The 14,975-nt window shown below is 42.7% G+C and overlaps 1 protein-coding gene across 2 annotated transcripts; it reads left to right on the top strand.

The window, feature by feature from the left end:
* The first annotated feature begins 226 nt into the window (after positions 1-226).
* Positions 227-13,872, top strand: Znf248 (zinc finger protein 248). 2 transcript variants are annotated; one of them, XM_021663040.2, is made up of 6 exons: positions 257-306; positions 960-1,064; positions 1,901-1,939; positions 6,973-7,099; positions 7,370-7,459; positions 11,620-13,872. In XM_021663040.2, exons 3-6 carry the CDS (start codon positions 1,925-1,927, stop codon positions 13,116-13,118), a joined length of 1,731 nt encoding a protein of 576 aa, XP_021518715.1. In that variant the 5' UTR covers positions 257-306; positions 960-1,064; positions 1,901-1,924; the 3' UTR covers positions 13,119-13,872. The 2 variants fall into 2 exon arrangements, with proteins under 2 accessions (XP_060239998.1, XP_021518715.1); XM_060384015.1 differs by lacking the exon at positions 960-1,064 and having other exon boundaries at positions 227-306.
* Positions 13,873-14,975: the final 1,103 nt, after the last annotated feature.

Here is a 14,975-nt window from a genome sequence, read left to right as displayed (position 1 = left end):
CTGAGAAATGAGTCTGACAAGGCTGTGTTTGCACTGTAAACGCCTTAAATCCTCACGGAGGCCCTGGTTTCTCTATAGAGGCTTTCAACAGCATTATTTTACAACAGAGGGTTGGGACAAGAGCTGACTCGGCTCTGCAGGCAACAATCCTTCCAACCCTGGATGCGGGGACCCCTCTCCCTACACAGATGGGCGCACCGCCCCTTCCTCTGCGCATGCGCACGCTGCAGTCCTGCTCCTGGTCCTCCGCTGGCCTCACGTCCCTCCTGGGAAACAATCCTGGCCTCGGCGCTGCGGGAGCGGCGGGTGAGCCACAGACGGCGGCAAGGGCGGAGGGTTCTGAGGGCTCGGGGCCATCCGGGCCGCTGTGGGCATCGAGCGAGGAGCAGCGGCGGCCCGGTCTGGGGACGCGCCGGGGTGCGTTCGGACTCCGGCTAGCGTGGTCCGGATGCTCGTCCCGCACCTCTGCAGAGCCAGGCTAGGACGGCCGGCTCGTGCCACGCATGCGCGTTTTGTGCTCTGGGCGGGGAAGGTGCGGGGTTGGAAGGAGTGAGGGGTTGACGTACGCGTGGCGTGAGCGTGACGCTGTGACGCGCGCTCTCTCTGGCTGTTGTGGCCAGATGCTGGGATGTTGTTGGTGGCGAGCGGGCAAGCCAGATCCCGAGTGAATGAATTACTGTGACAGAATAGCCCGGGCGAGATTCGGTTACTTTTTCTGCGCAGTGTGACTGTTAGGAATACTTGCGGCGTTTTGTTTTGTTTTGGTTTTTATTTCTTGTTTTTTAATTTTTTTAATCTTCTACTACTTCTTGTGCGGGGAATACCCTGCGAGGGTGGCAGGGAGCCCACCTTGTTGCGGGCCTTTGGACTGGTCCCTAGGGCGCAGTGCTTTGGAGTGGACGAGGCAAGTGGTTAGCTAGCCACCAAGCCTCCTGCCCCTTCTTCCACTCCCGCCCCAGGATCCCAGTTCTGAATTTGATACTCGCTCATGTGTTTTGTGTCTCCTGAAACCATGGAAGACTGTGCGCCCGCCGAGAGTCTGGGACAAGTTTAAGGAGAGAGAGGTGAGCTGGAGCTGAGAGAGATGGGTGCACCCAGGCTGCACAGGGAATGCCGTTTCTTTGGAAAACCGTTAGGGATGAAATGCTCACCGGTCTGGAATTGCTACCGCCGTCCTAAGCATCTCATCCATCTCTCCTACCTTGGTGACTACTGAGGGGCGGGCTCTTAGATACTGAATCATCCAATGGTGGCACGTAGGGAGGTGCTGAGGGCTGGGCTTCTCTGGCCGTGTGTCCACCGGAGAGTAGTGTACCTGGGTCCTGAGAATCTGAAGAACATCTTGCAGGTTTTTAGTGACACAACCAAGGCCTGCGGATGGTGGTACGTTTTGTCACTTTTAGGGTAAAGTTTCTTGTCAAACGGAAGTTTTGAGAATTGTAAGCAAACAAGCAACTTAGACTGTAAGCAAGCACATTTTGAAGTTTTTATTTTGCCTTAAACCTCCCCCCCACCACCACGCACACACCCCGGCTCTTTTCTCAAGTTTTCTTGAATTCTCTGACCTCAGGGGATTAGTAGTATTAAATAAACACTCTGTCCCGATTTCCCCATCCCTTCCCCCTTGATTATGAGTCTGGACAAATCCATAGCATTTCCTCCTTTAGATTATGATTGGTTGAATTAAAAAGATCGTCTCGTCTTTTTAATTTTCCTGTAAGTTGGGTGGTAATGAGAAACAAGCGTTTGCATTCGTTCCGTGAAAAGTATCAAAACTCGGCTTATGCTGGTGCCACACCTGAAGAAGGAAACACCTTGCTTGGAGCCGCAGAAGCAGGTGAGTCCCGGAACCGCAGGGCAGGCCAGGTCACTCCTGACGCGATTCTTCCTTCTCCCTCAGCTCTCCCTCTACCCAGAGCGGAAAATGAACAAACCCCAGGTGAGTTTTTGGCTTATTTATTCCTGTTTTGTTTTAAGAATTTTTTTTTTCAAATAAATAAATAAATAAAACCAGGCAAAATTTTTTCAGCCACGGTAAAAATCTGAATTAGGGCCAGCATCAGATAGAGGCTTTCTGAGCCTATAGAAGGATTCGGTCCCGAAAATGTCTCTGTGTTTTCTGGTAGTCACACTGAGGTGAATGTCATGTTCGTTAAGAGCAGACCTAGCAGGACCTGTGTCTGTCAGGGGTCAGTCTCTGCTGAGTGCATCGTCAAAGCAGCAATCCCAAGTGTTTAGCCAGCTCATCTGTGTGTCTAGGGAAGTCTGCATGTGGGCAGCTTGTGTTTATGCATTTCTCACTTCCAGTCAACTTAAAAAATAAGACCACATTCCCTCACCACCATTCACCCGAATCAGATCCAGAAAGGGCCACCAAGTCACCTTCGAGACGGTGAGTGTTCTTGTCCTTGCCCTTTTGTAACTGTCAGCAGCGTTTGTTAGTTTTGACAGTGGACTGTTTTAAAGTTTTTTTTTTTAAATGTTTTTCATGCAATGTATTTTTATCATATTCTTTCCTCCCTCAACTCCTTCTAGATTCTCCTCACCCAACCTCATGTTCTTTCTCCCCTGGAAAAAAAAATCAAGAAAAACAACAACAACAACAAAAAAAAAAAATTCAAAAATCCAGACAGACTAAAACATACCAAAACAAAAAGTACACACACACACACACACACACACACACACACACACACAATTTGAAAGTGCTTTCTGTTGTTGGAGCATCATGCTCTAGAGTCTTCATTCCTGACGGATTTCTCACCAAGCCTTATGAAGGCGTCTTTTCTTTTTGTCCCAGACATTGCTTTCATCCTTGATCCTCTGTTCTTTGTTTTGCTGATGGGTCTTCTGTGTCCTGTGTTTTTTTTCTTAATGTTTTTGAATTAGTAATATACTAACATTTAGAATAGTATGTTCTAATAAAAATTTAAAAATCTGAGCCAGGGGGAGAAACTGATAGGAAAGATGCAAGAAGTATGTATTCCTTTGCACTCCACACTTTCTGTTTCCTGTAGGTGTGGTGATATGTATCCTCTTCAGACATTTTCACTGAGCATGAAGAAGATCCTATGAATAATTATGCTAGCTCACACATTTTGGGACAACTCCAGATATAAATGTGCAGTCAGTCTAGCACAGTTACTCATTTTTTACTCATGGCTACTTAAATAGTCTATAGTGTTTATTCAATTAAAAAATGCGCTTGACTATTTAGATCCCCTTCCTTTTTTATTCATGAACCTGATTTCAGGGCTTCTCAAACTCAGATGCACCTGTGAATCTGAAGCATCATTTTGACGTGAATTCTGAGACAGTAGATGGAGATGGAGCCCTGAATCTTTCTCCTTGCTGCCTTCCTTTTCTCTACCATTCTTTCCTCTCTCCCTCCCTTCTCTTCCTCTCTCTCTCTCCTCTCTTTTTCTGCTTTCCCTTGAAGATTAAATCCAGGGCCTTGAATACAATGAACAGTGCTCTGCTCTGGTACACCCCAGCTGCTCAGTTTTTAAGGCAGGGTCTTACTATGTAGCCTAGACTGGCCCCTAAGTTATGACCTGGCTCTACTGTCCAAATGCTGGGAATGACATGGACCACAAACCCAGCTGGATTCTGAATTTCTGCAGTCAGATGCTTCACCACAGAGCTGTGCCCTCTGAATTCTGAATTTCTAATAAGTTCACAACAGAATCTTGGTCTGCCATTCTAGGGACCACCTTTTGAGGAACAATATTTTCCATTCATCTTTTTTTCATTTCACAGCATGTCCAAGAGGTTTCTCTGACAATGTCTGGATTATTGCTGTTGTGTGTGCTTCTCTCTCTTTGTGTCTCTCTGTCTCTCTCTCTCCCTCTTATCCTCTGTCCCATTTGGACAGTTGGATATCCAACTGTCCAATATCCGAGTTTATTAAACTACTTTTGTTCTAGCCAGTTGGTGGTAGCACACGCCTTTAATCCCAGTACGCAGAAGGCAGGGGCAGGTGGATCTCTGAGTTTGAGGCTAACCTGGTCTTAGAGAATGAGTTCTAGGACAGCCAGGGCTGCACATAAGAAACCCTGTCTTGAAAAACCAAAACCAGCCAACCAGCAAAACAAACAAAAGAAACTCCAAACCAAAACTACTGTTACTCTTTCACAGAATAACATGTTGAAACCATGTTTTGAAAGAGTAACCGGTGTGAACACATGTATGTGCACTAGTGTGCCTCATGTTATTCATGTAAGTGTGTTCACAGATTCCCAGAATTTGATCAGCCTCTTGGGACTCAGTCCTCTTGGAGTGAGGATTTATAATCTCATTGGCGGCACATGAGAATGTTTGTCTTTCCACAGTTTTTCCTGTGGACTATGTGGTTAAGTTTTTGGGCTTGGAGTTCTGTGAGTAAAAAGTGGTGTCTCAGTACAGCTCCTACTGTACTTTCCTTTGCTCTGAGTGAAGTTCTTTATGTGTGTCTGATAGTGTTATCTTTGGGTTACCATTGCTGTGGTCAAACACCACGACCAAAGGAAGTTGAAGAAGGAAGGGTTTATTTGACTTATACTTCCAGATCATAGTCTATCACTGAAGGAAGTGAGGACAGGAACTTAAGCAGGGCAGGAACCTGAAGGCAGGAGCTGATAACAGAGGCCCGGAGGGGTGCTGCTTGCTAGTTCACTCTCATGGCTTGCTCAGCCTGCTTTCTTATATACCCCAGGACCACCAGCCCAGGGATGGCACCACCCACAATGACCTGTCTTCCGGGCTTCCTTACAGGCCCATCTTATGGAGGCATTTTCTCAGTTGGCATTCTCTTCTGTCAGATGATTCTAGCCTGCGTCAAGGTGACATAAAATTAGGCAGCACAGGTGTCTGTTTACTTCCTGCAGGTCATTCTGTGTTTTCAGCCTGCCTTTTTCATACATTTTTGGTTTTGGTAATGCTCCTCCATCACTCCTTCTCTCCAGCGTTCTATTCCTGTTTAAACCTTTCGTCCCCAGAATTTCTTTCTTCCGTTTCATAGAGCATGTGCCCTCCCATCCCTACCTTCTTCGATGTCTCTTTCCCTTCTATTTCCACCAAGCCACCTTTCTCACATCCAGGTCTATCTACACACATCAATTTAAGGATCCACATAGAAGAACTTGAAGCTGAGATCCATACAAAAGAGAGAGCATTTGGCTTTTCACATTGTGGACCTGGATTATCTCAGTGCAATATTTTTCAGTTTCACCAATCTTTCCACAAATGCTATAATTATATTTTTATTTACAGCCGAATAAAATTCCATTCTGTGTATGTAACTACATTTTCATTGCCTGTTCGTTAGTTGGTTGTCATTTAAATTTTTACCCCATTTTGAATAGAACAGTGAACCAAAATGTGGAACTATCTCAATGAACCAGAATGTGTAAATATCTCTACAATAGGACTTAAAATCCCTTAGGTGTATGGTCACACGTGGTGTGGCTGGGTCAATGGAGTTCTACTTTTAGGAGTTTTTTTATTTTATTATTATTTTTTTAATCCCAAGACTTATCTTCAAAGTGGCTGTCTTATTTCCACTCTGCTCACGGTGTGTAAGGAAGGGTTACCCTTTCCCTAAACCCAGGCCAGCATTTGTTATCATTTGTCTTCTTGATGATTGCCATTCTGACTGGGTTACAGTGGAATCTTCATCTCCCTGGTGGCTAAGGATGTTTACTAGAGATTTATATTCTTTTTTGAACTCTGTTCCAGTGCTACATACATCTTTTAGTTGGGTCATTTCTTGATGTTTAGTTTTTCTAGTTCCTTGTATATTCTAGATGCCACTTCTCTGTCAGAGGTGCAGACCCAGGAGAGTGATCGGATTAGATCGCAGGTCAGGCTCACAGTGGTCAGGAAGTTAGTTCCGAATCTCCCAGCAGCTCCAGCAGAAGCTGTGGACGCAGGGAGGGGACAGCCCCTGAGCTGACTACCATTCAAGTTGCAGCCTATGGGATCTATTCCTAGTCCTTCCTGGGGGATGGTGTGGTGTCCAGTCCCTATTCAGGGGTGAGTACACTGTGAAAACAGTTACCTCTCATCTTGGCAATCATCGCCTCTAAGGACCAGCATTAGAGACTACACAGGGGTTAATAACAAGTGCGTTCTGTACTAATGTGTAATTGTTTGTGAGTGTAGGGAAAGAGAACCTGAGAAAGGAGTAGAAAACGGTTCAAAGGCCTTTGGCCTGCTATCTTAACTTACTCTGCAACCCAAACGTATCAATCACACCCCTCACAGATCTGTTGAATTCTCTTGTCCTTTCATTTTCTTCTGAATTTCCTCTGTTTCATTGAAGATATTAGTCACAATTTATTTTGAAGTTCATGCTTATTTCAATAACTGAGTCACCCATAGATCTGCTTATTTTGCCTAGTTTGTCTCTTGTTCACTATTGGGTCACATACCAGGAAACTATTTACTGTGTTTAATAAAACGACCGTACTTAAAAAAAAAATCCACAAGACTCCAGAAAATGATCTCCTCAAGCAGACAGAGTTCATCCTGTTCCGTGGATGTTAAGACTCAGGGCAAGCACTTTAGTCAGCCATGCACTTTTTCTAGTGGGAGACTGTCTCTTGTTTAGCAATATAATTTTGCTAACAATTTCAAGTTGTAGTTCCTAATAAAAAGTGAAGCCCACTGCCAATGTCCATTTATTAAACACACACACACACACACACACACACACACATATTCTCCTCACCAGCTCCTCTGAGAGTAGTAACTCAGTTTTTGCTTGCCTCAGCAGTATTCGGAGCAACTAAAACACTCCCAGACCTTTAGCAGAATCTCAGTTTATTCAAGATGTTTTATTTTCTTTTATTCTCTACAGTGTAGCTAAAGGAGTTGTGTGTGTCCTATTTATTTATTTTTTTTTCAGTAAGCTCTAAAGAAAATGGTTCTGCTAAATCTCTATATTGCCCAGTCCTAATGACTTCATACAGAAAAAAGAATACTTTGTTACAGGAGCAAGTGTCATTCAAGGATGTGTGTGTGGATTTCACCAAGGAAGAGTGGTATTTGCTGGACCCTGCTCAGAAAGTGCTTTACAGGGATGTGATCCTGGAGAACTATAGCAACTTTGTCTCAGTAGGTAAGGGTTTATTCTCAGTGTGGCTACTGGCCACACACATTTCCAGAGTTGGGAGGGAATGCTTGTAATTTGCAATTTGAGGCTTAAGATTTGAAGGTCTGAAGCAACTGATCCCTTTTTGCTGTGACAATGGTACATTCTCACCTCTGCAGAATGCTAAGGACCTTCCTGAACCATGGCTGAAGTTGGATCTTTCTTCTTCATTTTTTTTTTTTCAGTTCACAAAGCTAAGCTATTGAGAATGCATCCTCTGCTATTTTGTCTTAACAGGGTATTGTGTTGCTAAGCCAGAAGTGATCTTCAAGATAGAGCAAGGAGAAGATCCCTGGATACCAGAAAATGGATTCCAATGCAATCCAGGTACAGTAGTACATTCATTGGCCAGGGAAAGTAACCTTGTGGCATTTGGCAATTTAGGTTACCTGTGTGTGTGTGTGTGTGTGTGTATGAGGCCTAATATATATATATATATATATATATATATATATATGAAATTCCTATTTTATCGCAAATCTTTGGAAATGGCAGAGAACAGTGTCCCACATCTTGTTGTCTGAATGACTCCTCCATCTGCCTCTCTTCCATAGTCACTTTTTCTTTTGCTTTGACATGTTGGAGTGATATATTTTTACCTATAAATTCAAAGTCAGTTGGCTTTATCTTAGACATTTTTTTTCTGTTAATCTCTATTTATTTTTAAAAACTATGAACCTTGTGTCTGTTTCCTTTGGATACCTCCCATTATCTAGCATACATATGCCACGTAACAGATGTGTAATAGTGAACATTACTGTGATGCAGCCACGGAAGTTAAGAGAGTTACACCAGTTGTTATAGAATATATGCTACAGTGAACAGCACAGACATGTAGATACAGTTCTCTGCTTTTAGATATACTTGAGTACATACATATTTGTGTATATACACAGAGGTGGGTGGTGGTGAGTATGATGAAGAGAGCTCCCAGAGGGGAAGGGAAACTAAAGAGTGATGATGTATGCTGTTTGGCAAAGAGGTCAGAGAAAACAAATGAGGCTTGTGAGATACACACACACACACACACACACATATACACTTTTTTGTTGTTTTTTGAGACAGGGGTTTTTCTGTGTATTCCTGCCTTTCCTGGAACTCACTGTGTGGGCTAGGCTGGCCTCAAACTCAGAGATACACCTGTCTCTGACTCCAAGTGCTGGAATTAAAGGTATGTGCCACCATGCCCAGCCAATAATTTATTTATTTTTATTATGTACGTTGGCATTTTGCCTGCATGTATGTCTGTGTGAGAGTGTCAGATCCCTGGAACAGGAGTTACAGACAGTTGTGAGCTGCCATGTGGTTGCTGTGGACTGGACCCAGGTCCTCTGGAAGAGCAGCCAGTGCTCTTAACTGCTGAGCTATCTCTCCAGCCCATGTATATATAATGTCTTAATGGAGTAAGAATAAACTATGTGGACTGAAATTATTCTAGATAGAACTTGAGGTACCAGGCCTCTACACAGCTTTATTCTGTTTGAACAATAGCAGAGTGTTGCTGGGAAGTGGTAAGTATGGGCAAGACTGATGAGAATGGTGTTGTGAGTTGTATCCATGCTTCGTGGAAGATACATCAGGTTCATCTTGATCAATGCAAGAAGCCCTATGTTGAGTTAATGTAGATCAGACGGAATCATCAGAGTTTGTTTCAGCTTCAAAGGATTTACCTGGCTTGTGCACTAGTTGGGGTGGTGTTCAGTAGGTGGACATGAGCTATGAAAAGGCACCAGCTAAGAAACTGCTGTGCACTCCAGAAGAAAGGGTAGTAGCCAAGACCATACAAGAGACTGAAAAGCACTGGGTTTGTACAGACCTCTTGAGAGCAGGTTTTGAACAGAGATTGCTATTGGATGAGGATAAAAGAGGAGTTCAACATGACTTGAATTCTTTATCTCAAGTAACTAGACAAGTTAAGAAGCTGTTGAGGTAGAGAAAATTCAGAACAAATATGATTGGGAAAGGATTATTACAGATTCGGTTTTAGAAGTTGGAGGTAACTGTTCAAATCTAGCCTGGGGTTCACTTTAAGGTTGGAGTTATCCGGGAATGGAATGCCAGCTGGGCTGGAACCAGATGTAGCTATTTGAAGACATCGATTTAGATGGTGTTATGGTGTGGGATTAGACAGAATTTAGAGCTGAGATAGACAGACTTCTTTGTTTAAAAAAAAAAAAAAAACAAAAAAAACAGTAAATATGTTCAGTGTAGTGTCATGGAGAGTCCTGGTTGTTGCTGCGGTTACTGCTCTTCTGTCTTCTTCTGCTTGGTCCATAACCCCTTTTTGTCCTCCCCTCATCCCTATTGCTTTTTCTACTGTTTCTCTTGAAAGAAAGAAAGAAACCTTTTAATTGTAAGGAATTGCCTCATGCTGTAGTTTTCCAGACCCCTTTCTAGGGTTTGGCTTTGTGTCAGCCAGCGCAATTTTGGGTCGATAACATCTTCATAAAGTTATTAAGTCCATCCATTAGAGGAGATATAGAAGGAACAATCTGTATTATACAAAGCCCAAGATTGTTGGCATATTCTTTTCATCTATTTTATTGGGTTCTTATATTTCAACCTCTCTACCAAACCTTATACCACCCTAAGCCCATCCAACCCCCCAACACTAGGTAGGAGAGAAAGGTTAGAGGGGAAATGGGGCGTGGACCTCTCTATAGGCTACTTTATGCTGATTTAGGGACCTTGGGTTCTTTGGGGCAAGTCAAAGTTCATTAGGTTACTCAGCAGCAGGATGAACCAGCAGCAGCTGGCGAGGGGGCGTGCAGCAGCCGGGGAGCAGCAGCAGCCTCCTCCTTCTCCTCCTCCTCTTCCTCCTTCTCCTTCTCTTCCTCATTTTCCTCCTTCTCTTCCTCCTCCTCCCCTTCCTCCTTCTCCCGTTCCTCCTCCTCTTCTCCTTCCTCCTTCCTCATTCTCCCTCCTTCTCCCTCCTCCTCCCTCCTTTTCCCTCCTCACTCCTCTCTGGGCTCTGACATTTACACTCTCTCAGGAGTCCTCAGAATTCCAAACATACACTATCTGTAGCTGGCAAAAATCCTGCCCCTGCCAGTGTACAAGGCAAATCAGAGTTAGCTGCTGTGGACAACGTGAAGCAGCCCCATATCCCACACCTGGTGTTAAAACCAAAACGTAGTCACATAACAAAGTGGGTTTTTAAATAAACCACAGTTATCACTACCCAAGATTCCACTTCTGAGGAATCAAGTATAGTCCAACTTTACCATCTTACTAGTTCCTCTGAGTGGCAGCCATTTGTGTCAGCTCTTACGGCTTTCATCTTACTTGTGCTTACTTTCCAAATCCTGGCACCTGTTCATGAGGTTACTTTCCACTGATCACACTCAAAAGCAGACTTCTATGTTCTCTTCACTCCTGTCATTGTTGCTTTCTTTCCTTTTTTTTCTTCCCCTTTTCCACATGAAACATCCAGTTTTTCTTTCCCTAGCCCATAGAAATAAATAAGTCTTCTGCCACTGACGATTACATGGTTCTGTTCCACCTGTCTTTTAATTTCATTTTGTTTTCTAGACTTTATAATAAGCCTCATAATTTGTGTCTTAGTTAAGGTTACTGTGGCTGTGATAAAACACCATGATCAAAAACAGCTTGGAGAGGAAAAGGTTTATTTGGTTTACATATCCTGAGTCACAGGCTATTGAGAAAAGCCAAGGCAGGAACTCAAACCAGGTGGAAACCTGGTGGCAGGGAGGCAATGAAGGGGTGCTCCCATGGTTTGTTCAGCCTGTTCTCTTATAGAACCTAGGACCACCAGCCCAGGGATGGTACCACCAGCCCAGAGATGGTACCATCTACCATAGGCTGGGCCCTTCCCCATCAGGAGTTAGAAAATGCCCTCCAGGACTGCCTACAGTGGGACCTGATGGAGGCAATTTCCCAGTTGAGTTTTTCCCTCATCAGACGACTGTAGCCATGTCAAGTGGACATAAAACTAGCCAGCAAACTCGTTTTGTGCTTGAAATATGTTTATAGTCTCTCCTTTGTCTAAGTTTTCATTTCCTTTTCATCTTTCCCCCCAAAGGCAACAGTACTGCATCCATGAAGTGTTTAGACACTGCGTGCCTACCATATCCGTCAGTGTTTTGAGTTTTGACGTTTATAATGTTTTAAATAGTATAACCAGTTCCCCATCCCTGCTATCACAGCATCCTATTTGTGTCTTCTCTTCAAACCAGGATGGTAAAGAAAACATGTTGGATTCAGTTTGTACCAGGAAACCGAGTTTAAAACAAAAGTACTAACCTTGAGAATGTCTGTAAAAGTTCACATCCATCAGATGTGTTAGGGCCCTTTAGCTTCCCAGGTCCTTCCTCTGCTTTGTGGGGGGCCTTTTCCCCCATGTGCCTGCTGTCTCTGTGTGTTTCCTCACTCTTATAAAAGCCTTAAAACAAAACAAAACAAAACAAAAAAAACAAAGACAAGTATTAAATTCACAAGGTGTGCTGATTTTTTTTTCTCATTTATAGAAAGGAAATGGAAAGTAGATGACCTATTAGAGCACAACCAGGAAAATAAAGATGAACATTTTTGGCCACTCGTGTTCACCAACAAGACTGTACATCTACAGAGTGGCGGAAACACAAGGAAAACTGCCAGTCTAGACATGGACCCTGTTTCTTCAAGAAGTTTTCTGCTCAAAATATGTGACTCCTGTGAAATGAATTTGAAGAATATCTCAAGTATAATTATCAGTAAAAAGAACTATTCCAGAAAGAAGCTTAATGAGTTTAATATGTGTGAGAGGCCAATCTCTGATAGCAGGCACGAGAAAATTCCTGTGGGAGCAAAATCATACAGATATGATGAGAAAAGAGATGTCCTCAGCCTTTGCCAGGATCTCCCTCAGCCCATTTCTGATCAGCCTTTTGAGTGCAACGGAAATGGACAAGGCTTCCATGGGGAAGAGGCCCTTTGTAGAAATCAGAACTCCCAGCTCGGGGAGACTCTCTATAAGCACACTGACTGTGGAAGGACTTTCACTGACAGTTTGAAGCTCAGTGTGTCTCAGAAAACTCATGTGCACATGGACCCACAGGAGTGCAGTGTTTGTAGGAAGTCCTTTTACGTGGACTTGCAGTTTGGACATCAGAGAGTTCTCTCAGGAAACGATCCTTATGAGCGCAGTGAGTATGAGAAAATCTTCTGTGACCATTCAGCTTTCGTTGCTCATCAGGAAGCTTACAGGAGAAAGATTGCCCAAGAGTATAAAGTGAGTAACAAAACCTGGGGAAAGCCGGCTCTCTTTAAACATCAGATAATACAGATTGGGGGGAAACCCTATGAATACATTGAAAACGGGAAAAATTTTAGCAAAAAGTCACATCCCACCCAGTCCCGGAGAGCCCACTTGGGAGAAAAAACCTTTGAGTGTGGCGAGTGTGGTAAAATGTTTTGGGAGAAATCAAACCTTACCCAACATCAGCGAACACACACAGGAGAAAAACCGTACGAGTGCAGGGAGTGCGGGAAAGCCTTTTGCCAGAAACCACACCTCACCAACCATCAGCGAACACACACGGGAGAAAAGCCCTATGAATGCAAGCAGTGTGGGAAAACGTTCTGTGTCAAGTCGAACCTTACCGAACATCAGCGAACACACACGGGGGAGAAGCCCTACGAGTGTAACGCCTGTAGAAAATCCTTCTGCCATAGGTCAGCCCTAACTGTCCATCAGAGAACGCACACGGGGGAGAAGCCATTTATATGCAGTGAATGTGGGAAGTCATTTTGTGTGAAGTCAAACCTGATTGTGCATCAAAGAACTCACACCGGGGAGAAACCCTATAAATGTAATGAGTGTGGGAAAACCTTCTGTGAGAAGTCGGCTCTCACTAAACACCAGAGAACTCACACGGGGGAGAAGCCCTATCACTGTAACGTGTGTGGGAAGACTTTCAGTCAGAGGTCAGTGCTCACCAAGCATCAGAGGATTCACGCCAGGGTGAAAGCTCTTTCCACGTCCTGAATGTCCAGCCTTCATATGCCCGGCAAGTCAGTTGTACAGTTTTAAAAGTGAGCTTAGAGCCTGCCAAAGAATACCACAGAGTACTAGAAAATGCCATTTTGTTGAAATGCATGAACGCTTTCAAGAAAGTAAAAACTTTCATTAGAAAGATTGTATTGAAGGGAAATTATTCGTATAAATAATACGGTAAAAAAAAATCTATAGATTTCAATTGTGTAATGTCTTCCAAATGTGTTTATTTAAAGTTTGTATTTTCAATATATAAAGGGTAATACTAATTTCACTGGCATTCATAGGAAAATACGGAACTTAAAAATGAGCGGCAGTAGCATTAAACATGTATGTAAGAAACACCTGATGTTTATAGATCTTGTGTGAGTATGTGACAGTAACAGAAATTTAGGAAGCACTTGTTTTGTGTACTGGAACCCAGTAAAGATGTGAGGAAGAAATATGAACCCTTAGTTTAATAACAATTGTTATATACTGTTCCTACTAGATACCACCAGTGTCTTTAGGTTGGTAGGGTTGTGTATGTTTATGAACATATGTGTGAATGTGGGTCTATATGTATGTTTTATGTGAATATATTTGTATGCATGTATCTGTACACAAATGGTGATGTCATAAGGGCAGCTCATACCAACTTACAAAACTTCAGGAATTTTGTGAATCTGTTGTTTAAAACTACGTGAAGTTAACAGTTAAATTATCTTGAGAAACGGAAATAAATACCACTCGTCATTCATAATAATTAGCTGTATTCTGCTCTTGTCTTTGCTGTGTGCCATTGGTGTGCATGTTGAGAGTGTTGTAGAATGGTGTGCTACTGCAACTCTCTTTCAGACTCCACCACATACCTCTCATTGTTGGTAGCTTGGGCTTAGAATGTTTACACTGTGGAAAAGGATTGTTGGTTTTTGTTTTTGTTTTTGTTTTTTTCCCAGAGAATCTGTATGTATATAAACTGTATGGCAGATTTAAAATATTAACTACCCGTCTTTGTGTTTCATAAAACAAGTAAGTGGCTATGACCATCATCACCAAACTGCCTTTATAGTAATGAAGCCAAAAGATGGTTTATTGAGCCTTTTATTACCTCAGAATTGTCCAGTTCTAAAAATTACCAGTCTCTTGATAGCCTGGCTAGTATATGCTTCAGATGACATTATTTTACATACAAAAAAACATTCTCACAAAAACATATTCACTACTCTGGACTGTGAATAAGTATGGCCATTATTACCAAAGTACTCATTTGGTGAAGAAATCAAACAGTATGCTTCTGAGAGTTTTTCTTAGCTACCTCTGTGTCAATTATATAAATGCTGTTAATAGAAATGGTATTTACATGCCGTAAATACTTAACATTAGCTTACCAGTGGTAAACTATTTACCATTAGTTGTAAATAGCAATACTACAGTCTAAAAATTAAAAAAATGCTAGTGTCTATTAAAATGTTCATTTTATACTTTTGGTATTCCATCGTGTATCTATTCAGGCATGATTACATGTAACAGTAGCTTTGTGTAATTCAGTAATTATATAATTGTATTTAAAACAAGAGACTAACGTATAGTGTCTTTACCTCCTTTGTTCTATTCCCAGTACCTCCTGGAAACACACTAACCAGTAGTTTAAGAGATGCTGTTCACCTTTCCTGAGCTGATTTTTATCTCTTTGTTCCTCTGTAGTGGGAGTTTTGGTTTCTTTAAACACTCAGTTATGTTATGTAAACATGTTTTTGTTTTATCCCAGGTGTGGGATATAGGGTTGCTTTAGATTGTCCACAGCAGCAAACTATTTGCCTCATTGGGGCTCTGAGAGGGGCATGATTTTTGCCAGCTGTGGATTGT

The sequence above is a fragment of the Meriones unguiculatus genome, chromosome 5 (assembly GCF_030254825.1).
Source record: "Meriones unguiculatus strain TT.TT164.6M chromosome 5, Bangor_MerUng_6.1, whole genome shotgun sequence".
Taxonomy (NCBI): domain Eukaryota; kingdom Metazoa; phylum Chordata; class Mammalia; order Rodentia; family Muridae; genus Meriones; species Meriones unguiculatus.
The sequence above is the reverse complement of the archived record's forward strand: the minus strand, read 5'-3'. Positions and strand labels throughout refer to the sequence as shown.